General features: G+C 43.8%; 1 protein-coding gene across 5 annotated transcripts in view; it reads left to right on the top strand.

The window, feature by feature from the left end:
- The window catches only part of efr3a (EFR3 homolog A (S. cerevisiae)), a 134,509-nt gene that overhangs the window by 59,151 nt on the left and 50,129 nt on the right, over positions 1 to 25,229 (top strand). For all 5 annotated transcript variants that reach the window (XM_085255996.1, XM_085255994.1, XM_085255995.1 and 2 more), the window contains one exon: positions 14,552 to 14,692. In XM_085255996.1, coding sequence (XP_085112122.1) covers positions 14,552 to 14,692 — 141 coding nt within the window. The remainder of the gene's footprint in view (positions 1 to 14,551; positions 14,693 to 25,229) is intronic.

Below are 25,229 nucleotides of genomic sequence, written 5' to 3'. Positions count from 1 at the left end.
AACTAGACTCAAAGTATTTGTCTCACGGCTGCAGAACTGATCCTTAGTGTCACATTGTTATTGCTGCTGTTTGTAGTCCAAGTTAACAGGTGTCATCATCTGTCAACATCTGCCTTGTTGGTGTTAATGAAGCTTTCAAAGAAACTCTAGTCGGACTTATCTTTAATCAAATGAGTCTGTCTCCAGGTTAAAGCACGTCTCTGTAAAAGTAAAGTTTTTTCTGTTATTAATAATTTAACTGAAAAAAACTGACAAAAAAACTGTCAAAATAAAGGAAATATAACAAAACCCAGAAAATGTTCACCAAACAAAAGACTAAATAAAAAATAAATAAAAAACTAAATCACCAAAAACCCCACCCTCCTCTCCACAGAGCAGGAGCACGACACACACCCCGGAAACAAAGGAGCGCTCTGGTAGGCCACACCCACACAGAGTCAACGTCACAGCAGCACAGAAACCTCACAGCTGTTGCAAGGTCTGTGTTTCCCAGTAATGTTGGACCTGTTGAATAAAGTTAGTTGATGATTAATTCAATTCAGTTTTATTTACACAGCGCCAAATCACAACAACAGTCGCCTCAAGGTGCTTTATACTGTAAGGTAGAGCCTACAATAATACATGCAGAGAAAAACCCAACAAACCCCCTGTGAGCAAGCAGGCGACTGTGGAAAGGAAAAACTCCCTTCTAACAGGAAGAATCAGGGAGGGGCGGGGCCATCTGCTGCGACCGGTTGAGGAGAGAGAAGGAAGACAGGATACAGACATGCTGTGGAAGAGAGACAGAGATTAATAACAAGTGTGATTCAGTGCACAGAGGTCTAATTATTAATTATATTTTCATGCCGATATTACATCCACACTCGATAGACTCCACAGCGCCCCTGGTGGCTGATAATTTTCAGAGTAGGTGTTTGAAAAAAGACTCGACTGTGTGTGACTTTCAGGTGTAATTTCAGCAGGAGACACAAAACCACCAATCATGCAGCATTAAGAAAGACAGTGTAGAGAAGCTGAAAACATGATTTATGACCTCAGTCGGTCTATTGTTGAGTTCCAGATCAGTTTTTGTACAATTCACCACCTATAATCGAACATTTTTGGCAGAACTGTCTTTTGTGGCGTGCACATGAAGATGAAAGGTCAAAATCCTGACCGTGCTTTTAATTATAACCAGCGACATTAAAACCAGTTACCAGCTCTCAGGTGTATTTGTGCCAAAAATTCACCTGAAGCTCATTAATCAGCTGAAGAATCCAAAGACGGAATAAAAAAAGACGTGTCCTTCGTTACAAAGTGACAGGCAGAGAAAAAATACTTGAGTTAGTAAATGGAGCAGCGAGGGCAGGTTTTTATGAAAGGAAACAAATCTGTGCCTGTGTGTCACCTCATAACTCCATTTTCCCTCCAGCTTTTATTCCTTCCTAAACATTTCTCTTATCGTATCCGAGCAGAGTCCTGGGACAGAGCAAGATTTATTGCTTTCACAGTCTTTCATTCCTGCTCTCCTCCTCAATGTATTGTTGGGTAAACGTGGAAGAGTAGCGACTCTGAACCCTCACACGAGGAGTTTGGGAAGCGGTTTTGCTTTTGCAGAAACGGTTAGCTGATGAGGTGTGTGTGCAGGTTTTATAGATCATCGTCATTAGAGGCGTAATTTGATTTGGTATTTAGTAGAGATGGCACGATACCACTTTTTTATGTCCGATACCGATATCATAAATTTGGATATCTGCCGATACCGATATGAATCCAATATAGTGTTTTTTAATCAACAAAACTGTTTTTTAAATATCTTGCTGCATTTTGTATAAGTTCATACTCAAGTTTAAAACAACAACTACACTAAAGCTATTCTGTTATACCTGTATGCAAAAAAAAATATTTCATAGTTCAGCAATACTGATCAATCTAATAAACTTAGACCTACACCATCCTCCCTATTCTGGTATTTTAAAGAGTACTTAGCATAAATATTAAGCAACCTAACTAATAGGGTTCCAACTCCCAGCGACAACAAAAATAAATAAATAAAAAATAGGGAACCACCCCTCACGCTCCACCTCATGATGCTTAATCGACGTAATCAACCTTAATTTGATGCAGTGTGAAAAAAAAAAAAGCACAGAAATCAATTATTTTTCAAGAAATATTAAATAGATTCAACATCTTTCTTCAACAAAATTGCAGACTGCACAGATGGTACCTTCCCAAAGGAAAAAGTACTATAGCTTACTAGGGTATATATATTAGACCTAATAGTCACTATATACAGTAATTGACTTCTATTCATTTTACATCAAATTAAAACTTTGGGTGTCAGATAATTATTTATTAAAAGCTCGACATTTTAAATGAGAATAAGAAAGAAAAGTATGTCTTTGTGCCCCTTTTCCCTGTTCATGCCCTATCGGCCCCCCTGGCTAAACTTTGCTAGATCCGCCCCTGCACAGTTACAGCCGTCAGCTGTAGAAAAAGATCCTGGTGTAGAAAGTAATATTAAATACATTCTAACAATAGCTGATCAAGCTTAAACGTGCTGCTGTTGTTCAGCCGCTGGTTTCCTCTTTCTGGTGCAAAGTGGGCCAAAAGCAAACTAGAGACACAGACTCGCGACAGAAAAGCCGATCAGCTGATCGTTAAGCAGTTTCATGATTGAAGTAGCAGCAGGAGAGGCAGTCGCTCCATATATCGCTTGTTAAGCTTAACGCAGGAATGCTTTACAAACATTCAGAGATGGACTTACACACTTGCTTTACTTCTCTCGGGGATAACTTTGTCGGAGATGAAATGCCGGGTTGCTAGCGAAGCTCCAAATGCTATCCAGACCACCGACAGGTCCCGCATGCCACAGCCGCTCTATCACGTGATGCATACTGCTCCGACGTGCTAACGTTCTGAGGTGAGTTACGGCGTGTTGCAAGTTTTGTGAGGTGCTTTCGTGATATTTAATGGATCGGATTACATTTTTTATTTTTCTCCGATATCCGATCCAGTAATTTAGGTCAGTATCGGACCGATACCGATACGTAATATCGGATCGGTCCATCTCTAGTATTTAGTGGGAAAGGAAGCCTTCTCATCATGTTGTAATGCAAACGATACGCTGTCGTCATCTTCTGGGGCCTCATGAGTGTCGGATGGGGGCGTGCAGCACAATTTGTGTTGGATCTCAGATTGCGTTAGATTTCGGCCTTCAGTGATGTGTGAAAACTGTAATTACTCGGTTTCATATGTTGAAGGTAGGCGTGGGCAATATAACCTTAAAATTATATCAGCATGACATCATTGCATCGTTTATTCATTTAATAATGGTTTTGTAAATCATGCAAAAATATACCCAGGGTTAATATGGATGGTGTGTTATGGCGCAGTCCTAGTTGCAGGACTCCGGCTGGACTCTATCGGAGAGCCTTCATGTACTGGAAAGGTCCCGTCCGGCCATGAGCTGGGAGTGAACGCACAAGCATGAGTGCTGACAACGACGTCGACCGCTTACGTAGGTTACATCATCGCTCTACAGAGATTCAGCGCAGAAGTCTAAATCAGGCCTGAGAGTTTTTTCCACCACGCATGAACCAGTGTGACAAAGAAAGGGCTAACAAGACCCAGAGCTCCCAGTTCATGCTGTTCTCAGTACTTTAGAGTAGAGAACCCCAACGATCAAATGATCCCCGTGAAGAAGCACGTGGCAACTTCGGGGAGGAAGAACTCCCTTTTAATAGGAACACACCTCATTCAGAACAAGAGGATTTATTCAGTTTGACAGGAACTTGGACATGATAAGATTAACGTTGTAATACCAACCCAAAATATGACCGCTGGTCACGCTGCGCAACCGAAGGATCTTGGCTTGTGTTTACTTGGTTGGTGCGTTTTCTTCTTCCTGCTTTCTAACAAACTCTGCCGGTTTTCTGTGTTTCTCGCTCTTCTTTGGACCTTTGACGTCTTTAATTCTGCCCGCAGCACGTGGAGAGTCAGAATCCAAAGTAAATCCTGCTGTTGGATCTGCCGTAAATCACTCGGGATCATCAGGTTGGCCGACGGAATACAAACCTTCACCTGAACTCGAGCGGAGGAATTACCGCCTCCCACACACCTCAAACCTCATTTTATTCACTCAGCCCACAAATCCAGGCTTGTATCCAGGTGAAGGAGGAAATCCCGATGTCGTGCTGAGGAGCTTAGTTCTGCTCCTCATCCCCGGGCTGGGAGTGATGCTGTGCCTGCACTGCAAAGATCAACATGACCGAGCACAAAGCTTAATTCTGGTGTCTTTGTCTCGTTCGAATTCCTTACCAATCTTCTCCTCTGTCTTTGAGACAGTTATTGATTTAAAAAAGAAAAGATGTCTGAAATGTACAATAATAGTGCGTCAAATATCTTTTCTTGTTTTGAACTAGTGCTTTGATCATTTGCAGACATTTTCTGTCACATATTTAATAAGAAAATTAACCCAGAACTGAAGTAGTTAAATTAAGCAGATGATGGTATCTCTTTACTCTCCTCGCTTTTCCTCCTCAGCCTCTCATTTTTATCACCTTCTCTCCTGATTTCACCACCTGAGCTCTGTTCTGTAGAAACCTCTCCTTTCTCATTTGTGTGGTTTCCATGTGAACAAAATGCTATTTTTGGACCTGCTTTTTGCCTCCCTTTGACTCTTTTTTTTTTTTTCCTCCTTCTCTCGCCTGTTTTTTCTTTTCCTACCTAAAGCCCCACAAGAAGCTCGCTCCCTCCCTTCCAACACATGTGGAGGAATGAGAGCGCTGTGGCTGTTCGGACAGGTTGGTGTTCCTGTCACCCACAGGTGTGGTGGGAGGTTACTTCCAAGCATTTAAAGCAGGATACCCAGGGGTCATTCAAGTTCAACTGCATGTGAACACGTATCTAACCAAAATTGAGGATCAGAATGAAGAAGAAAGAAGATTTAAGTGACTTTGAACATGGCACGGACGTTTGTCTGACTGTTTCAGTACCTGATGATCTGCTGGGACTTTCCTCACAACAACCTCTAAAGTTTACAGGGAATGGTTTGAAAAACAGGAAATCGCCAGTGAACACGTCTGCGAAGGTTCTCAGTCATCCAGGTCATCGTAGTCTGAGATCCCTTCCCAGACGCCTTAACGCCCACTCACATCCTGGGCCATCTGATCTCAGGAATTCGCATGATAAGGTGGGGCCAGGTTTCACAATGAACTCACCCGAAACTCTGGCTGATTGGGACCCACACCCAGTTTCACACCTTGGCTCAGGCGATTAGAGGATCATCAGGGGGTCCTTTTGTCCCTCTGTGGGGGGAAACTCCCACTAGGTTTATATCTGGGACTCTCCACCATTTGACCCTAGAACTGAAGAAGCTTCTCGGATGAGAGGTGAAACGTCTTCAAGTAACTTAAAGAAGTCCAGACGCTTTTCTTTGCAAGCTCCTTTGACCACCAGTGAGCACGTTACGCTTTTAAGATTTTAAAGTTTAGCTTTAATTAATTATGCTGATCTTGAGATGAACGTCTTCTGTTGAAGGAACGAGCTTTGCTGGACCACCGTGAAACACGGGTCTCTCTATTTAACTGTCATGCACTCTTTGTTTCTCGTGTTTAATCTCGTGTTTATTTCCTGCTCCTAACAGTCCAATCACCAAATCTTATCTTCACCATTTAAATGGAAATGCACCTTCCCATTTTCCTGGGATAATTGTTCTGCATATCTTCCTTCCCCGCTGTCCTGGGGGGGAAACATCTCTGCAGTAATGGCAGCGTTCGAGTCGTTTCTGCGACTTAATGAGCAGAAACCCCGAGCCGGATCTGAGGCTGGAAGTGTGCTCTTTGAAGGAGGCGAGGTAGGATGTGTGAGGTTAAACATGAAGGACACGTAGTTAAATATTTAAGTCTGACTCTTGCCTTTAATCTGTCCTTTTTGGCGTAGATTGACTGAACCGCGAGTCTAAAGTTATGAAATCATGAACTCCAGCCACACTCGAGTCACGTTACATTTTTCCTGACATACAGGAAAGAATAGCACTGCCTAAAGAGGTTTTACCTTTCTCCAAAGAAACATCACTATAGTGATAAAAATGCTTTTTAACCTGTTTTTTTAATCAGTTTTAATTAATTCAAGCTAAAAAATAAATAAATAATAAAATTAAAATCATAAATAAACTAGCACAGTTTTTTTTTTTTTTTACTTGACCATATGCAGAGGAGTCAGTTTGGTAAAGTTTGGTAAAGTTGGGGTGGCTGTAGCTCAGGTGGCAGAGCAGGTCAGCCACTAATCAGAAGGTCGGTGGTTCGATCCCAGGCTGCATCCTAGCTGCATGCCAAATATCCTTGGGCAAGATACTAACCCCGTGTTTGCCTACTGGTGGTGGTCAGAGGGCCCAGTGGCGCCTGTGTCCGGCAGCCTCGCCTCTGTCAGTGCGCCCCAGGGCAGCTGTGGCTACAATGTAGCTTGCTATCGCCAGTGTGTGAATGTGTGTGTGAATGGGTGAATGACTGAATGTAGTGTAAAGCGCTTTGGGGTCCTATGGACTAGAAAAGCGCTATACAAATGCAGGCCATTTACCATTTAAAGTTTGGAAGAATTTAAATCTCTGAGTTTTTTAATCTCTGAGCCGTTTTACTTGGATTACATGCAGCGGAGTTTTATTCATATAGCACCGTTTCACAGCAACAGTTCGATGCACTTTTATATCGTGAAGTAAAAACCCTGCGATGTTAGAGAGAAAACTCGTGATCTGTCCTATTCCCAGTGGATACTTAGCATCAGCAGATACTTAAAGCTAAGGTGTCAGCATCTTACTGGAGCAGGCTTCATCTTTGAATTTTGGTTAATGTTGTCCCCCTTCCTGATGTAACTGTTCTTAGCTGCTGTAATTACGCATCACTGCTGAGGGAATATTCATGTCAGGCTCTAGACCAACTGACGAGCCTTCGTCTTGTAGCTGCCGTCCACTAGAAGACTCTGAAAGTCTTATAAAACACTGAAGTCTGGTGCATCCTCACATCTGTGTCAGAAGCCAGGTTGGGAATTATTTGGGTATTACTAAAAATGGGGAATTTTATTTAATACCTTGAATTGAAACTCTGAACTTCACCACAGAGGATTTTAAATCGGACACAAAACTACAAAAAATGTCCTCGTGCACAAACTTGTGGATCCAACTAAAGGTTTTTAGCTACGGACTGTGAGGGTTTGTAAACAGCGGGGATTTCCCATCATGCTCTTCTTCAACATTTACGTGGTGAGAAACAGTTGAACGCTGTAGCTGTGCTGATATTTGTGCTGAAGAAGATGATGGTGGCGCAGAAAGTGAACATGAGGCTAACAGCAGTCATGTGTTTCAATGTCACTGTTTGCATGACCCAATCAAAAACTGTACAACAATACACGTTTAATATTATCGCAATATCAAGTCTAGAAAAAGGCCTCACACAGCTTTGACCTAACGCCAAGCGATCGAGAAGATGAGCCGGCCTTCAAATCCAAACTGTTATTTTTCTATGACTCTGACATGGTCTCACTCACTTATTCCCCCCACTGCTAAAATAGTTGATCCAGTATCTGCAGTATCTTCTCAATGAACCTTTGACAGGGAAAGCAGAATTCTTGCCAATCCATCTTCCATGGCTGGAAGATAAATCTCAGTAAAACCCGACCCTTTTCTGGGCGGGTGTTAAAATCCATGTGTAACCAATACCCGCATAAATATGAGGCACACATCTGCAGAGATGTAGGAATGCGACACATTTAGTTTTAGAAGCTGTTCAGTCAAATCTCTTTTTTTCTCTTGGAGCTTTTATTGTTTCGACTTGATCTCTTGGCAGGTCTTGTATACCTTCTAAAGGCCTGTAATGCCCTATGAAGCTTCCCCAAACTTCGAAGAATAAGTAAAATGCTAACGTTCGTCTGTACAAACTGACGGTTCAGCATCGAGTAGAAGGAAGCTTCTCTCACAAGGCAGTTAGCAGTTATTTGAGGAGTTTACTGGTGACAGTTTAGCTAAAAAGAGCTGGAGAAACGAAGAGCGGGTGGTCCGCTGAGGATAGTATCACCTCCCTGCAGGGTAATCATTAGTCATCTGTAATCAGGCACCTTATCGTGTTGCTTTGTTCATGCGAATGCAATCACACGCAGCTCCATGCAATCACAGGATGCATAGCTTAGCTGGAAACATGTGATGTGCATTTTATTTTTTCCGATAAACCAGTTTTCTTCAGCTTCTCTCGTCGGTCTGCCTGTTTCACAAAATCTGGGAGGTCAAGTGGAGGAAAAGGCTGCCTGGACTCATCAAAAATCTCTCCCTGGGGAGTTCAGACTTGTTTCTCCATGGATTGAAACATCTTCCAGTGGCAGGTGAACATTTGTTCTGCACTTTTCTGCCCATTCGGATGCTGACCTCCCTCCTTGGAGCAGCTCAGCATCACTGCGGTCCAGCAGCATCCTGTCAAACTAAATGTCTTTCTGCAGGTTTGGGGTTTGTCGGTTTAATAGTGTGACTCAGAGCTCACCACTGAAACACAGTTTGACTCTCGCCTCTGAGGGAATCGCTGTTGTGCTTGTTTGTTTGGTTTTTTTTCTTTCTTCTGATAATTTTGTCCCCGAACTCGGGCTCGGCAGCATGTTGTCGGCTTTCTAATCGAACCTCTGGAGGCTGCTGGGAAGCAGCGGTCAAGGGCGTTGGATACTCTTAATTGCGTCTTGGGGAAGGCGGACGTGCCCGGCGTGCAGAAACCAGAGAGGAAGGCGAACAAAGCCTCCTCCTGCGTCACGATTAACTGCCTGCCTGTGTTGCTCATCAGCACACACACCTACATACAAACACGCAAACACACTCTCTCTGCCACCTTGGAAACGACTTTGACCTCTAACTTGTCTTAACTGCCTTAATCTTTGTAATCACACCACCGTCGTTTCTTTAGAGCACACTTCTTGATTAAATGCACGCACACAACAGAGGCTTCAACAGTACAGGATTGTGTAGTCTATAAATACATCCATTCTGGCATTTCACAGTTACTGACAACTGTGGATCTGAACACAACGTACAAATGGAACCAGAACTTTTTTCCTGATAAAAGTGTTAGACGGTCATAACTTTGTCATTTTGACATGTAACTTGAAAACTTTCTTAAACTTCCTTAACATTCAGTTCAGGAAGCGACCGCTGAGGGTTAAGAGGACAGGGAGTGAAGAGAGGAGTGGTCAGTGCATCAAGGAGGCTTTCCTTAGAATATTCACATTTAGCTAACCCAGCTGAAATCCAGTAAAGACAAACACATTGATCTTAACGATGTGCTGGTTGCTTCACAGATTCATCTGCTGCATTGAGTAACCTGCAAACATCAAAAGCTTGCAGTAGCTGCTGGTTTGCACATTAAACATAAGCTCAGAAATGAAAAGTAAACCAGGATTAAGGAACATTTTTGCATCATTCACATAAACTCTGTGTCTCATCTCATAGACCCTGATTTGCCTCATCTGCTGTCTTTTTCTTACTCCTACTGTTTGGTACAATAGTAGAACAGTAGGAGTAAGAAAATGATTATTGGTCTATTTTAATATTTTTGTTTGGCCCCCACTCTGTTGGAAGTACAGCTCTGTTAAACCACTCCAGTATCTGTTTCAAATTAAAAGGCCTATAGCGTTTTAGTGGACAGAAAATATTTATTTCTCAACCGGACTTTTATTGTGAAATCTGCAGAAAACTCCAGGTTTTTCAGCTGATTTCACAGTAAAAGTCCTGTTAAGAAACACACAGCATAAGAATATCTACAGCTGACAAAGCAAAGTCTTAAGTTTAATTTTAGTAAGCAGGTTTCTGTCTCCTGAACCCAAACTGGGAGCTGTTTCCACGGAGGCGGGGCCTGAAAGCTGAAGGCTCTGCCTCCCATTCTACTTTTAGAAACTTGGGGGAAGAGAGGAGGATGTTACTCTCAATGTTGTTGGCGCATTTCAGGAGGACGCTGCTAATTAAGTTACACAATTACAGAGTGAATTCGCATTTATTATTATATTTACAAAATACCACAGTTCTTGTCTTGGTCGTATAGTTTTATTTTGTTGTATTTATCCGCCACACATTAAACCGGTCCGTGGCCCAAAACAGGTTGGGCCCGCTGCTTTAAGATATGATGGGGCCTCATTAGTCTAGATCTGAATGAAGAAAGCCAAGAGAAGCCAAAATGGGAGAAATGTGGTCTCTCTTTCTAGTCCCAGTTTAGTTTTTGGATTGACTGAAGCTCTTTATTATTTCCATGTTTAACCCCCGAAACGCCACCATTTAAAAAAATAAATAAATAAATAAATAATGCGAGTAAACTTTTTTTTTTTTTTTTTTTTTTTTAGACTGTAGGACATCAAACACGAACTTTTCACGTGTGCTGTAAATCCTTTCAGACTTTTCTTTTCCCGTGGAGGCTTGAAATTGAGTTTCTATCTGACCGTTTTTTTTTGTTCTGGAATGTTTTAACAATTTTTTTCCTAAAGTGAGCAATCATGTGGCTGTAGCTCAGGTGGCAGAGCAGGTCAGCCACTAATCAGAAGGTCGGTGGTTCGATCCCAGGCTGCATCCTAGCTGCATGCCAAATATCCTTGGGCAAGATACTAACCCCATGTTTGCCTACTGGTGGTGGTCAGAGGGCCCGGTGGCGCCTTTGTCCGGCAGCCTCGCCTCTGTCAGTGCGCCCCAGGGCAGCTGTGGCTACAATGTAGCTTGCTATCGCCAGTGTGTGAATGTGTGTGTGAATGGGTGAATGACTGAATGTAGTGTGAAGCGCTTTGGGGTCCTATGGACTAGAAAAGCGCTATACAAATGCAGGCCATTTACCATTTACCATCATCAGGAAAAGTCTGGCTTCAGCAAAGTTTCTTCTATTTCATTAAATAACAACAGCCCACCTCCTATAACATCAGAGATTTTCATTTTTGCCTCATTTCCCTGCTTCTAACGAGCAATAAGCATTTAATTTCCCCTGAACCGCCCGTGTGGGCTGTCAGTAATTGCATTGTTTCCCTCCTGAGAGCTGGCTGCCTACAGTCCATCTGTGACCAGGCTTATTGCTTGGGAAATTATTTACTATTGCATTATTTTATCAATATAACACATAACATGAGGCTCTCCTGGTCTCCGGCCAGGACTGTGGATTCCTGGCAGCTCTGCAGGAAAACTTCAACCAACAAGACGGCAGAAGAAACTAATTGGCAGCATCTTTCCTCCATCAACATGAAGCATTTGGAGTTTGTTGCTTAAAATAGGCCCGGGTTGTGGCTTTGTGAATAATAACTTTGTTCTCTCAGAAACGACGCAGGATTATTCTGCATTTATTAAAGTGCTGCAACACCTCTTTGGAAGGAGGTCCAGATGCAGCAAACAGCGTTCGAGATGATTACCGTGACCTTCCCCAGTCATCGTAGTTACTAAATATTCAATATAGAAATCTTCAGAAAGTTCATTCATGGTGTCTTAAAATCCTGTCCTCTTATAAAGCGATTCATTCGTCTTGCAGACGAAGCCAATCCCAGACTTCGGACCTTTGCGGTCCAGTTTGAAATGTCAAAAATCTTCCGTGAACCACCCAAACCCTGAACTCGGATCATCACATAAGCAGAAAGTTTAGTTTTTGATCATTTGATTCCCAAACAACAGCTTTAAAATCCAGTTTAAATTTGATTTTCGTCCACCTCGTGCTGAGATGAGACGAGTTCAGGACCAAAAACAGGTCCAACGATGATAACTGGAACAATGACAGGGCATTAATAAAGTGCGTAGCTGTGTTTCAGTAGTTCAGTTTCTTTTTAAAATGTTAATATTTTATGATTGTTTTAAACTACATTAGACAATCTCAGACTACAGGCCCTCAAACTACACAGGTATTATTATTGTTGGGTTTGTCTTTATAAAGAAAGCGCCTGTATTCTTTATAAATGCAGGCGCTGTCTATACAAACACATTTAATCTCAAACCAAATCAATTTTATATCCACAGTCTCATTTTGTGAGTGTCAACATGGTTTCAATGAACTACATCAAATTTCCCCCCATCTCTAAGAGCTTCCAGGGCCTGTAAATATTCACAGCATGAAGGACTTTTTGTACAATAACTTTATCACATTTAACAAAGTCCCCGCTGACTCTCAGGAGGTCAGGAGGAGGCACTCTGGCGTCCGCACGCATCACTACAACAACACGATTGCTTCCTGTTTGTGTTCTTGAGGCCGGTTTATTGGAGCACAGGTGCAGGACAACCGCCATCCTCAGGCTTTCCCAATTTTTAGGGTGTCCTAAAAATCTGAATGATAAAATAGGAATGAAGAAGAAAATAGAAATATAAAAAATGGTCAACATCCATGTTGACCTTACGTGGCTCATGTACGTCGCTGACAGCCCTCTGCAGCATCTTCAGGACCGCACCGCTTCACGTCAGTCTCAGTCAGGGAAACGCGCTCCCTGCAGCGGTGCTGTCTCGGACAGCTTGCACACCTCAGATTTCACACCTCGCCCAACGAGCTTGAGCTTCAAATAAGTTGAACTTTAACCCTGTTGTCAGCTGACATTTCACAACAGGTCCAGTCTCATTACAGAGAAGAGAGCCCACGGGCGTGAGAGGACTCGCTTCTCATTGGCTGCGAGGTGATGTTTGTAAATTACAAAACAGGAATCCTCCACATTACTTATCTGCCTCTCTTCCTGCTCTTCCACATCTCGGTCCTGCTTTCGACGTCATCGTCTGACAGCTCATTAGGATTACTTTTTATTATTTTCTGATATCAGAATTCGCTCTGCTGCAGCTGCGGCGCTAAACATTTCTTGGTGGGCTTACTGTCACCTCTGCAGAGCCACACTCCGAAATCTTCCGCTCATTATTATTTACTCATTCTGCTGGGCTGCGGCTCCTGCTCCTCAGACTGTTTTCTTTTTCTGCAGGTGACAGTGATCCACCAAAGTCTGTCAGGATTTGAGTTTTGGCTCAAAAGGCAGCTCAGTTATTAAAGCAGCTCTGCATTCATGCCTGCAGAAAGCAGCTTTATTTATTATGACAAAGGTATGACTTCTACAAATGTATGTGTGAGTGAAAAAGGTTTATTTCAAGCAACAAATGGGTTTATTGGGCATGAACAAAGGTCTACAAGCTTGTTAAAATGTGCTATTAACCCTGAAGTGGAAAGTCTGTATGTTTAAGTGTCTCCAACACCTTTATTTTGTCTTTTAAGTGGTCAGACTCTTTCTACAAACCTTGAATGTCTTCAGTTGTTTTCTGCTCCTTGCACAGCTTTCTATTGTAAGGTAAAGCGCCTACGATTATAGAAAGAAAACCCCATATTAGCACGCTCTTGGCGAAAGTGGGAAGGAAAAACCTCTGGCGGATCCAGGCTCAGGGAGAGGTGGCCATCCGCTGCAACCGGTTGGGGTGGAGGGAGGACACGGGACAAAAGAGCTCCAGAGGTTGATTGCAGGCAGACCTGCCTCTTTTCAGCTGCTCTGGAAAGCCAGCAGAGAGACATCATCTCTGCAGAATGAGGTCTCATAGATGGGCGTCTCATCCTTGTCAGATGCTGAATAACCCAGACTGCATCCTTTTGATGTGGCGTAGCGGCAGCTCTGCTCTGAGCTCCTCAGCCTGTCTCTGAGGCTGAGCCCACGCACTCTTCTGCTGCTTGCATCTTCGATCTCATTCCTTAGGTCACTACCCAAACTCGTGACTGTGGCTGCGGCTACCTGACCAGTAAATCAAAAGCCACTGCTTCCTGCTCAGCTCTTATTCTTTGCTTGTGAGTATCTACAACGCGTGGGATAGAAGGGCATGGCTGCTGTTGGCCGTTTCTATAACTCTGTGTTTCTTCTCTGTTTACAGTTGTTTCATCTTTATCTGGTTACTGTTGATTTTATTACAGTTTTCCCCTCGAGAGTAACACAGTAATCCTCAGCCTTTGAAGGTTTGCACTGTTGGTTTGCGATAGCTGACCCATCGGACAGGCAGCCGGCCTGAACGCTCAGTCATTCAGTCAGAAGCCTCGATGATTCATCAGTGAGCCAATCAAAGTCATTATTTCAGTCCTGACTTCTTCTCTCTTTTCTGATGTCGCAGTGAAGGAAGGCCTGTTAAAATCTCTGCCTGGCACAGACTTTGCAGTGTTTCTGTTTCCTCTGTCTGTGCGCGCACACACACACACACACACACACCCCTCTGGTTGAGGCAGGTCGATACCCTCATTGATTTCTCCTTTTTTCCCAGCTGCTCTGATTGATTCTTTTCAGATCTATTCTCCTGTTATTCTGTACTTGTTCTTTCCTCCTGGCTTCCTTCCTTCCTTCCTTCCTTCCTTATGGCCTGAAAGCTTCTTGCGTCGTTCCTCCTGTACAGATTTTTGTGTTCAATGTGATAAATTGATTCTTGGTTGTTGTTCAGTCATTTAAACATTAAGTAAATAATTTGCTTTCTTGTTTTCAGTCCAGCTTGTTTAAGGTGTTTGTTTCTTGTGAACGGTCACCGCAGGGGGGTATTTTTAATTTTTCTTTCTAAGCATCCTCTCTGTTGTTGTTTTGGTCTCTCTGGCAGGGCGGGACACCCCAACACGCCATCGGGGGCGGGTCAGGATGGCGAGGAGAACCCGTCAGCGCTGGCTGAGAACTGCTTCAGAGAGCTGCTGGGCCGAGCGGCGTACGGCAACATGAACAACGCTGTGCGACCCGTGCTGGTGTGAGTACCTGAAGTATCGTACACTCGCTCCTTGAGGATTCAGACTTACTGTGATAAGCTCCCCATAAGTGTTCCAGATGTCTCCCCCGGTTTATCATCGGGCGCACGGTGGATCCACGAGTGTTTCAGAAACGGAGCATTTAAGTCTGCCGGTAGTCTTTTATTTTGAAAATTGACTGGCTTCTCCCTGCTGACTTCCTGCCTCCTCATCTTTTCTGTGAAGCTTGAAGATGTGCTATTGAAACGTGTGTGTGTGTGTGTGTGTGTGTGTGTGTGTGTGTGTATTCCCGGGGTTAGAACACAGATCTGATTCCCAGTTTAAAGGACTGAGATATTGTTACCAGCCTTTTTTCAGTATATGCAGTGTTTGATCCAGAGTTTGAGCAGCCGTGCTGAATCCATGCGGCACTGCGGCTGTTATTGATTGAAAAAATAATAACAGCATCTCTGTGTTTGCTCCACATCGCCTGGGCGTCGTCACATTCCTGCCGCCTCCTCGTCACTCTGCGGAAACACGGCAGATTTATATTACATGTTGGGTTCATGACACAGAGAGGAGGAGAGGTGACGGGACGCCAAATAAATCTGCCGCCAATAAGCGCGAACACACACACACACACACACACACACACACACAGGTTTATATATATCTATACACTGGCTTTCTTTCATTTTCCCTCTCACACCCTCTCTGACTCCCAGCACACAGAGGAAATTAAATGAGCTCTGTTATCAGCTGCCACGTGAATGCTGCACACCGCCTCCAGCCGCTGATCATGCCCTCCCCTCATCAACCCCTCCTGGGACTCTGACATCCTCAACACTGCTCCTGTTGGATGCACCGGCCCGCCACTCAGCACTGTCCACCTAAATTGGACAATTACCAAGCGAACGCTGAGCCCACTGAGGTTTTCTCTGTTTCTGCACCGATGAGTGGAGGCGGCTTTTTTATCCTCCCCGGCTCGTGCAGATATTTAAAGTAGCTGTTTAGGTTTTTGTGTTCAGCAGCCTGGCTCCGTGGGCGGTGCTGTCAATTTGGTTGGTTTAGGCTGGGCCTCCGTTCCACCTGCGATACAGACGGATGGATTTTATAAAGATGCCACTTCTGAGTCTGTTCAAAACAAAGAGGAACAACAGGAACAGTCACAGTTTACACATTTATATAAATATATATATATTCAAAATCACATCATGTTCGAAATGCAAAAACAAGCCATGCGTTGCCATGCGTTGCCATGCGTTGCCATGCGTTACGCTGCTCCAGCCTCAGACCATCACGTGCATGTTTCTACATTTCATGACAGGAAGCACAGAGCTGCTGTCAGCCTGCAGCAAAGTTACCCAAATCAAAGATGATGGCAAACTCAGCTGAGAGTTTATCTGCACAGCTTTTACTGTAGCTTACGTAGCTTTAGCGTAGCTTTGCAGCTGAACAGTTCAGTTTAGTTTTGCTGGGAAAAGTCTGAGAATGGTTTTAATTGCCGTTACAGAAACAAGAGCTGCTGCTCAGCTGCTCAGTCCACACTGCCTGGGCTGAACACAAAGTCAACTGACCCAGTGAAAAAGTGAAGATGGATGCTTTTAGATCTTTATTTTTTTATGTGTTGAGTTGCTTGTTTTAAATGAATACTGTATAAAACATGATATGTTACACTTATCAGTGACAAATCCATCCATCCATCTTCATCCGCTTTATCCGAGGCCGGGTCGCGGGGGCAGCAGCCTAAGCAAATCCGATTTTCAGAAAGCTGAAGCTGGGGAGGGTCTCTGCCCGTGCAGCCATCATCAAACCACGTCTTTATTGATACGCGCTGAGGTGCCAGAACTGATCATTGAAGGTCGTCAGAGATGAGTCAAACTCACAGGTCGGCTGTGAGAAAAGAAATGAGCTAAAATCATTTTTTTCGCTCTTCTGTGTTTTTGTTGTTTCTTCAGCCTGGAGTCAGAGCGACGACTGTTAATTAACTGTATAACCGCTGCTTGTATTTTCAGACGGGGGAGCGAGCCTCTTAATGCTGCCATTAGCAGTTAATTACACAATACCACTGTGGCTGTTTGACATCTGCAGGGCCTCTTCAGGAAGCAAGCGGCCGCTTTTCTCACCTCTCGCTGGTTTCGTGCCTCAGAGCTTTTTCAAATAAATACTTGAGCGCTCGCCGTCCTTTCTTCTTCATTTCTTCCTCCTTTGTTCTTCCTGAAACACGACCTCAGGCTGACCTCACATTCGTGACCATCTCATTAGTGACCCGTTTGACCCCAGATCAGTTTCTTTAAGGGATACAATGCATCCCCACCTGTTGCAAACCCGCATGCGTCAAAGATGTGCTCGATGTCACATCGAGGGCAATTTGTAGCGAGGGAGCTACAAACTGGCCTCTCCCCGTCTTTCAGACGTCTCTTTCTTTCCACCCCGGCTTTATTAAACCGTCTCGGCCTGTGCGAATCAATGTGGCTGTCTGTCTCGGAGGAAAATCACTTTTCTACCAGCAGAACACAATCACCAGGAGGAGGAAAAGCTTTAAATAGACAGCCTTCATTTTCTGTCTCATTCTGTGGGCTGTGAGCTGAAAATGTACAGCTTAGCAAAACTACATCTCTGCAGTGGGGAAAACTCTTTTATTCCCAGGTCTCCAGCTTCTGCGTTACATACACATTTCTGTTTCTTCTCTGAGATTATTTAGGCTTTAGTTTAGAAGAACAAACGCCTGGAGCTTATTTGATGAAGACCTCCACCTGCTGCTGGTGGAGCTCAGATTGATCTACGCAGGAAATGTGCAACAAAACTATCAGCCTATAAAGCTCAGATCCTCTGCAGAGCTGCTGAGAGGTTTCACCTGGACTTCAATCAAACACGAATCAGAAGGGTTTTTGCAGTGATGGAGGAAATATTCTGTTAAAGTCTAAATAAAAACACTGATATTTTTCTTTTAGTAAAGTATGATATGTAGGAAAATGGCTTTTCAGATGTAGTTTGTATGATGCAATTATTAGGTGAATTTATATAGTCCGCTTTTATTTATCAAGGTCAAATTTTCATGGACCACCCTGTCACATCATGCAGTAAAGCATAGCATGCATTGGTGAAAACAGCAGCACCATTTTACTGCATCAGTATAAACATCCATCCATCCCTCTTCAGGTCTGGGGTGTATCCCAGCTGTCATAGGGGAAGAGGCAGGGTACATCCTGGTGTCGCGTCTGTCTCAGGGCTAACACACAGACAGATAATTCACACCTCAATTTACAATAACAAGTTAACCCCGTGCATATTTTTTGGACCGTGGGGAAAGCCGGAGCACCCGGAGAGAACCCGTCCATACATGAGGAGGAACATGTAAACTCCACCTCCATAGCACCAGCCTCTTGCCCCAGCTCACTATTCATCAGCCATCAGGGTTAGCTTTGTGAAGAGGTGCTTTTTAACCTGAATCACCATCTTTTCCTGACTCTGGACAGGTTTCAGTGCCTAAAGCTTAGCAGTGAGTGAAAGTGAGTGGAATAAAGGCAAACCACCACGTCTCACCTGGCTATGAAATATAAGACCCACCCTCCCTACGTGCAGTTTGAAGTCATCTGAAAGTAGCCAATAGTCTCACGTTATGGCGAGGGGAAACAATGAAACATGAAGTCAAATAACAAGTTCCTCTGTCTGCAGTTCCTCTAATGTCCACTTGAGGCTGCCTCCAGAAGCGAGTCAGTCCCCACAGTGCGCTGCTTCCAGGTCTGAAGAGTGAAGCCAGCACAAAGGTGCTTTAAACATGTATTCTGTTTAACAGCCAGCAGGGGGCAACACATGGTCGCAAAAAGACTATCAGTTTTATTGAATTTGATTGGAGATCCGAGCAGTTACTCTAGTAAACCGTGGTCGCTGCAAGAGTCAGGAAGGAGGATTATCGAGGGTACGTTCAAGAGTAATCAGTCACAAGCTGACTGTGGTGCACCTGGTTCTCCAACCCCCACCTGCTTCACAGCACGTCTTTACGAACCAATCAGTGATGTCACAGTGGCTGTGCCCATCTTTTATATACAGTCTATGGAGAAAACAAATAGAATCAGCAAGTGGGACCCAGTGTCTCCTCATATACCTGTCAGATATACCACCACCCCTCCGTGTCATCATGTGTGACGACCAGAACATGAACCACTGATTACAAAGACACCCTGTGATAAACAGAAGCATTCAGGTAGCGTCAGCGTCAGCCTCTGGCATATTGAAACTGCTGACTGGATAGCCAGTTTATAGAAAGATTAATAAATACAATTACTCATTTTTAACGGAAACAAAGCTGTCAAATAATTTTAGTGAGGTACAAAAAGCACATGGTTGTCCTCTGAGTCATACCCAAGTAAAGCACCTAATTTGTGTGTAACTAGAAGACTACTTTAATACCGTACTTAGAATACTTCAAGAGTTTGTTAGTTCACGTTTTTGTTTTCGAGTAATTTGTTGGATTGTGTCACTCAGGCCCGTCTTCACTCCATGATGTCTCCTTCCTCTCTGTTGACACCCAGTCAGAGCTCATCTGAGGTCTGACACTCGACACAGGGTGTCTGCCAACCACACACACACACACACACACACACACACACACACACACACACACACACACACACACACACACACTCCTTCAGCCTCTAATAACCAGCCTTTAACACTGCAGCGGTGTCTCATTCTTATACTTCCAGCTGGTTACTGTACTTCGTGTGTTCAGTGTCACCTCCGGCTCTGACTGACTCACTAGCATTGTGCGCCCCCTGCAGGTCAGGCGATGCCCCCCTGAGCTGCTACTGTTGGAAGAATCCAGCCTGATGATGATACAAATGGTTTGTGTTGCATCTCTGTGTGTAAAGCTGCTGAGCAGAAACATTTAGTCCCTGTGAAATCCACACGAGGTGCTGCCGACGTGTCTGAATGTGTAAGGCTGAAGCTTGGTGACCTGATGGAGGTGGTTCAGAAACACGACAACAGGTTTTAAAGATTCAGCGGTCATGTTTTATTCAGCTCAGCATTTTATTCTCCAGTAGGCTTTTAAATATTTTACAGTGCAGGGTGATAAATACGTGAGGTTATGCTTCCCCTGCGTGGTTATTTGGAGACCAGCGCGCCTGCCGTAGCTGAAGGTGGGGTTTAAATGCAGCAGGTGGAGCTGACTGACTGAGCGGGGCTGCATTTAGTTTTCTGGGGTTAGTTTGTAACCAGCAGCAGAAGAAATGTTTGATAAATCTCTGTTGGTATTTCATCAATCAGTGCTGCCAGTAGTGATTAAAGTTGCACTGCACAGGGGGAGCAGCGCCACCCTCAGGCATGGAGGAAGGAAACGCAGCGCGCACACACACACAGCAGCTTCCTGCAGTGTGTCCTCTGACTGGTCTCCTCAGCAGTGGTTCTCTGTTATAGCAGGTTCTCATTTATAATTAACAGCCTGTAGCCTTTCTTTTACTCGTATATCACCTGTTTATAACCTGCTGGGACCTCACACAGAAATCACACGTCAGACTTTCTGGTGTGTCTGCAGAGCTGCGACGCTCTCTGAATAGCAAATACATTCCCGCCTATTACGGCCTCATTCAGAAAACCGACAGGCAGAACAAGACTGAAGACTCCCATTAGTGCACTCCACTCTTTAATTTTTCTCTCGATTGAACAGCCGCCGCACTCCCCAGCCCGTCGTTCCTCTCTGCGCCGCTCTCTCCTCCCACGCTGCTCCTGCAGGGAGGAGGACCGGGGGGGGGCGCGTGCGTCTTCAGACTATAAATAGCAAGCAAGGATTGGGGTTAACGGAGGGGGTGGAGGAGGCGGCGAGTTTGGGGTGTTTGAATTGACGTCACGGTGCAGAACTGTTCTTATGTTAACAGCTTCAAGTCATTCTTATCGCTCTCCTCTTTCGCTCTACTCCCGACTCTCTTTATTTATGCAAGTCTGAAAAGCATGATTACTGTCAGACCGCCGAGTCACCCTCAGGGTTTCAGGCCTCGTACGTTCAGTTACCCGGCATACTTACTTAAATGGCTCTTTTTTTAATGCCTCGTTTTCAGCAGAGGTGATAAATTCAACATGATCAGTCAGATCTCGATGTATCTCGTGACATGTTATAAAATGCATATGTGGCTTTGCTGCGTAGCAGGTGTGGTTATTGTGGCGTTGAGCTGCAGGCAGGTGTGATGCAGGACTGTTGGGTTTAGCCGGGCGGTGCACCACTTCAGTTTCGCTCACGGGACTGAGCAGGAAACCTGTTTGACCCAGCTTTCCTGTCTTTCTCCACTGTCCTTTCACAATAAAGGCTCAAGTTTCACTGTGTTTGGGAAATCCTTACCTGTCCTGTTTGTTTCTATAAGGTTTGAGTCAGAATGAGGGGAAAAAAGCATCATCTGGGGAATGTCAACCTGAAATGGGATGAACATTTTCCCCATCTGTGATTTGGACAGATGTGATTTAAACCATCTGAAGGAAAAATATTATATGCATTATATTCCAGAAGCTGTAAAAGAATTAAACCCCTCCTCCAAACCTGCTGTCAGAGACTTCGAGCATCCATTGTTTTGTCTTCTTGAGCTGCACTGCTGAGCGTCACAGCGCCCAGAGATGAACTGTAAACCATCTGAAGGATGTAGCTCCATAGGCTCAAGGAGTTTTCTGGATGATGGACATTGAAAATCAATAAACTGATCCCAAAATAAAGAAAAAAATCTAAAATCAACCAAAGTTCATCACTTAGTTGTTTTTATTTGTTTGATAAAACGAATGAAAGTAGAGTCTAAGGAGCTTGGAAAGAAAAGCGTCTGAACTTCTTTAAGTTTCTTGAAGACGTTTCATCTGAGAAGCTTCATCAGTTTTAAGATTAGGTGGAGAGTCCCAGATTTAAGCCCTGTGGTAGTGTCCCTAAGAGGGTTGTGGACCCTCTATTGATCCTCTACCTAATCACACAAGCCAAGGTGTGAAACTGGGTGTGGGTCACAATCAGCCAGAGTTTCGGGTGAGCTCATTGTGAAACCTGGCCCCACCCTATCATGTGATTTCCTGAGGTCAGATGGCCCAGGATGTGAGTGGGCGTTAAGGCGTCTGGGAAGGATCTCAGAACTGGATTATAGATGGCAGAGAGTTGGTGTCGTAAACCCCGCCTCTGATCAAAGATGGTCGCTCACAGTGGGCATGGATGGATTCTGTCACTCCTCTTTCAAACCATCTGTCCTCTCTGTCCAAAATGTGAACATTGGCATCCTCAAAAGAGTGACCTTTGACCTTTAGATGAGGGTGGACAGCCAAGTCTTGTCCCATGGAGGTGGCTCTTCTATGTTGTGCCATGCGCTTATGAAGTTGCTGTTTGGTCTCTCCAATGTAGAGGTCTGAGGATTCCTCACTACACTGTGCAGCATACACCACATTAAGTTTGTGTTTGGGATGAAGCAGTTTGTGTCTGAGTGTGTGGGTGGGTCTAAAGTACACTGGGATGTCGTGCTTGGAGAAGACTCTCCTGAGTTTCTCTGATAAACCTGCTACACAATCAGAACAATATTGTCATCCCTTATCAGAAACTTCTGAATCTGATGAGGGATGACAATATTGTTCTGATTGTCCTTCTGATTTTCCAACTAGGGAGAATCAATAGGGGTCCATGACCCTCTTGCAGACACTCCCATAGGGCTTAAAACCAGTTGTTCTTAGAACTGAAGAAGCTTCTCTGATGAAACGTCTTCAAGAAACTTAAAGAAGTCCAGATGCTTTTCTTTCCAAACTTCTTAGACTACGTTGACCTGGATGACTGAGAACCTTCACAGACGTAGAGACCTGAAACTTCCCGTTGAAGTGCATCTTTGCTCCGGGAATTTTTAGAGAAATCTGTGATGGTCAGGTGGCGCGATAAGGTCGCGTAACGACAGAATACGGGTCATTCAGCAGGGCTGGAAACGATCCCTCCATCTTTATTCGTCTTGCTCTCACGCAGGGCAGCGGCGTGGCCTCTGACAGCTCTCGTCTGTTGTCACATAATCAATCCACGCCTACAATACGAGCCTGTAAATGGACTGCATACATAACGATCTCCTTTGGACTTATCGACCGCTCAAAGCGCCTTACAGAACAAGCCACATCCTCTCGTTCACACAGCGCCGTTTTATTTATCGATCCGTGTCGATGGGTATGAATTTTCCAATTATGGAAAGCTCCCACTTGATGACACTGGTAGCAGAGCCATCTTGAATCATATGAACAGATAAACGTGCCTCACAGCGATCAGAGTGTTGGTGTAAATAAGCGGCCGCTGTTGTGCTTCATACAGGGAGGATATGAAGTAACGACCATAAAAACAGCAGTTGGCACTCTGAGCAGCCTCCTAAATGAACCTGATACCTGAGCAGACACAAACATGAGCTGATGAAGATGAGCCAGCGCTCTAAAGATAAAGATAAAGCAGAGATGGGAATCTTCAAGTGGCCGTCAGAGGAACGGCATCTCTCCACACTCCCGTCAGCCCTGGAAGCTTTATTGTCGGGGAATTAATGTTCACGTCTCTTTCTACCAGCTCTGCACGCTCTGAGCTGTGAGCCGCTGGGCGAATAAGCCGTCCTCCCCGCGTGTTTGTATGTATGCACATATATGCGATAGATGAGTTTACCTCGCTCCCACTGAGGTGATTAAATCTGCCGTTATCGATCGTTACCGCTCCTCTTCCTCACCTTCACGCACACCCACGCGATGCTTCTTTAAATCTGTGACCGAGTGTGTGCGAGCCTCTACGACTCGGTTCATCTTCGAACACATACGTGTTCATGGCCTGTGTTAGTCAGATTTTCAGTTTTCCTGCATTTTTGTGTTTATGCGACTGATCCTCCTCTGCACGATCTAATCATAATCTGTCTGTGTTACTCTGCAAGCAGCACATCCTTCACTTACACAGCTGGGCTGTGATCCTGACATGAAGGCTGATGATGATTATTGTTGCTCATCACTGAACCACGATGAGATTTAATTTGCAGACTCTCAGCCTGACATCCACTGACTAAAGTCAGTGATGAACTTTTTATTTTTCTTCTTGTTACTCTTATTTGTTTTTGTTGTGTTGTTGTTCTTCATTGTTACGCAATAAAAATGTTGAACTGACTCTGAATCTGTGGCTCAGAGCAATGCAGCATTATTAGTGTGAATGCTTGAAAAGCATTCACAGTATTGTTATTCTAATCTTTATTATTATTAGTGTGAATGCTTGAAAAGCATTCACAGTATTGTTATTCGAATCTTTATTATTATTATTATATATTCCGTACGTTTTTTGGCATCTAACTCCTTCAAAACCGTTCAACTTAGAAAAACCATTCAAACACCGTTAGATTCCTATTCTTTTGGACAACACTGCTTCTATTTTTCATATTTTTAACATTTATATTTTTAATTTTATTCAACTTTATTCAACAAAAATTTATAATGTATTTCAATGGGGAGACCCTTCAAATCCTCATTCAACTTACTCATTTTTAAACTCTTACTACTTCCACATACATTGACATAGAGCCACCATTCAAACTTTAAAACGAAGACAAGACATTCAATTATTCAACTTGTATTTATCTTTTCAATATCTATTATATTTTTTCTTCAGTTCCAGTTTAAGTTTCATGATGTTTTTTCACCCGTTTCAGAGTTTATAATGGGTGTGTATGGGACGGAATGTTGGGGCTAGAGTGAGGCAGCTCAACTGCTAGAGTGAGAGGAGCAAAAAAATTAATCTTAAAATCTTTTTTAAAACTGCTGCTGTGTCCGCAGCGTTTGCTCTACAGGTATGATTTTACCCTCAAAACGTAGCCATCGCTGTCCTCTTTCATCCAATGTGTTTACTATTGTCCTAGGTGTTATGGTTCTTTCGTAAATGTCACCAATGCACAGCCTCCTCCCTCCAACTCTTCCATAGACTCTAATGTTAAAATGGCTCAGAAGGTTCGTTTGAAAATCAGAAGAGCATGGTGTCTTTCCACTGTCACCACGTCCATATAATAAACTCCACAGGCATGAAAACTGAGAATTCAGTAGACTAGACATTGCTGTCACTCACGGTGAAAGAATTTTGTCAATACGACTTTTACTTTTCATTTGGGAACGATTTGTTTTGGCCTGACTTTTCTGTTCATTTTAAGCAACAAAAGTGAGGCGCATGTCTGTGTACGTGTGTATGGAGCCATTGGGTGCGGTCACTATAGCAACCAGGCTCACACCTGCCTGCTTAACGAGCTCTGCCTGCCACTGTACCAAGATTCATCTTAAACACTTCTCTTTCAACTGCTGCTCTGTCCACAGTGTTACAGCCATCATTTTACCCTCAAAACGTCGCCATCGTTGTTCTCTTTCCAACACCGTGTCTTTTAAAGCTCACACTTTTAAATTTTTTAAACTGTGTGGATCAAAGTGGAGGGATCACATTTTAGTCATTCAGTGATTCAAAGAATATGAACTTTTAATATTCATTCAGATGTTTTCTGACTCTAAATGTTCTTTTCTCATTTCTTAGGTTTTTCTAATTTACAATTAAAACATTTTCAGCTTTTTTCC

The sequence above is a fragment of the Mchenga conophoros genome, linkage group LG18 (assembly GCF_057382185.1).
Source record: "Mchenga conophoros isolate Kocher_MC1m ecotype Shallow Benthic linkage group LG18, M_conophoros_male_GT1.1, whole genome shotgun sequence".
Lineage (NCBI taxonomy): Eukaryota > Metazoa > Chordata > Actinopteri > Cichliformes > Cichlidae > Mchenga > Mchenga conophoros.
This window is presented reverse-complemented; position numbering and strand designations above follow the sequence as displayed.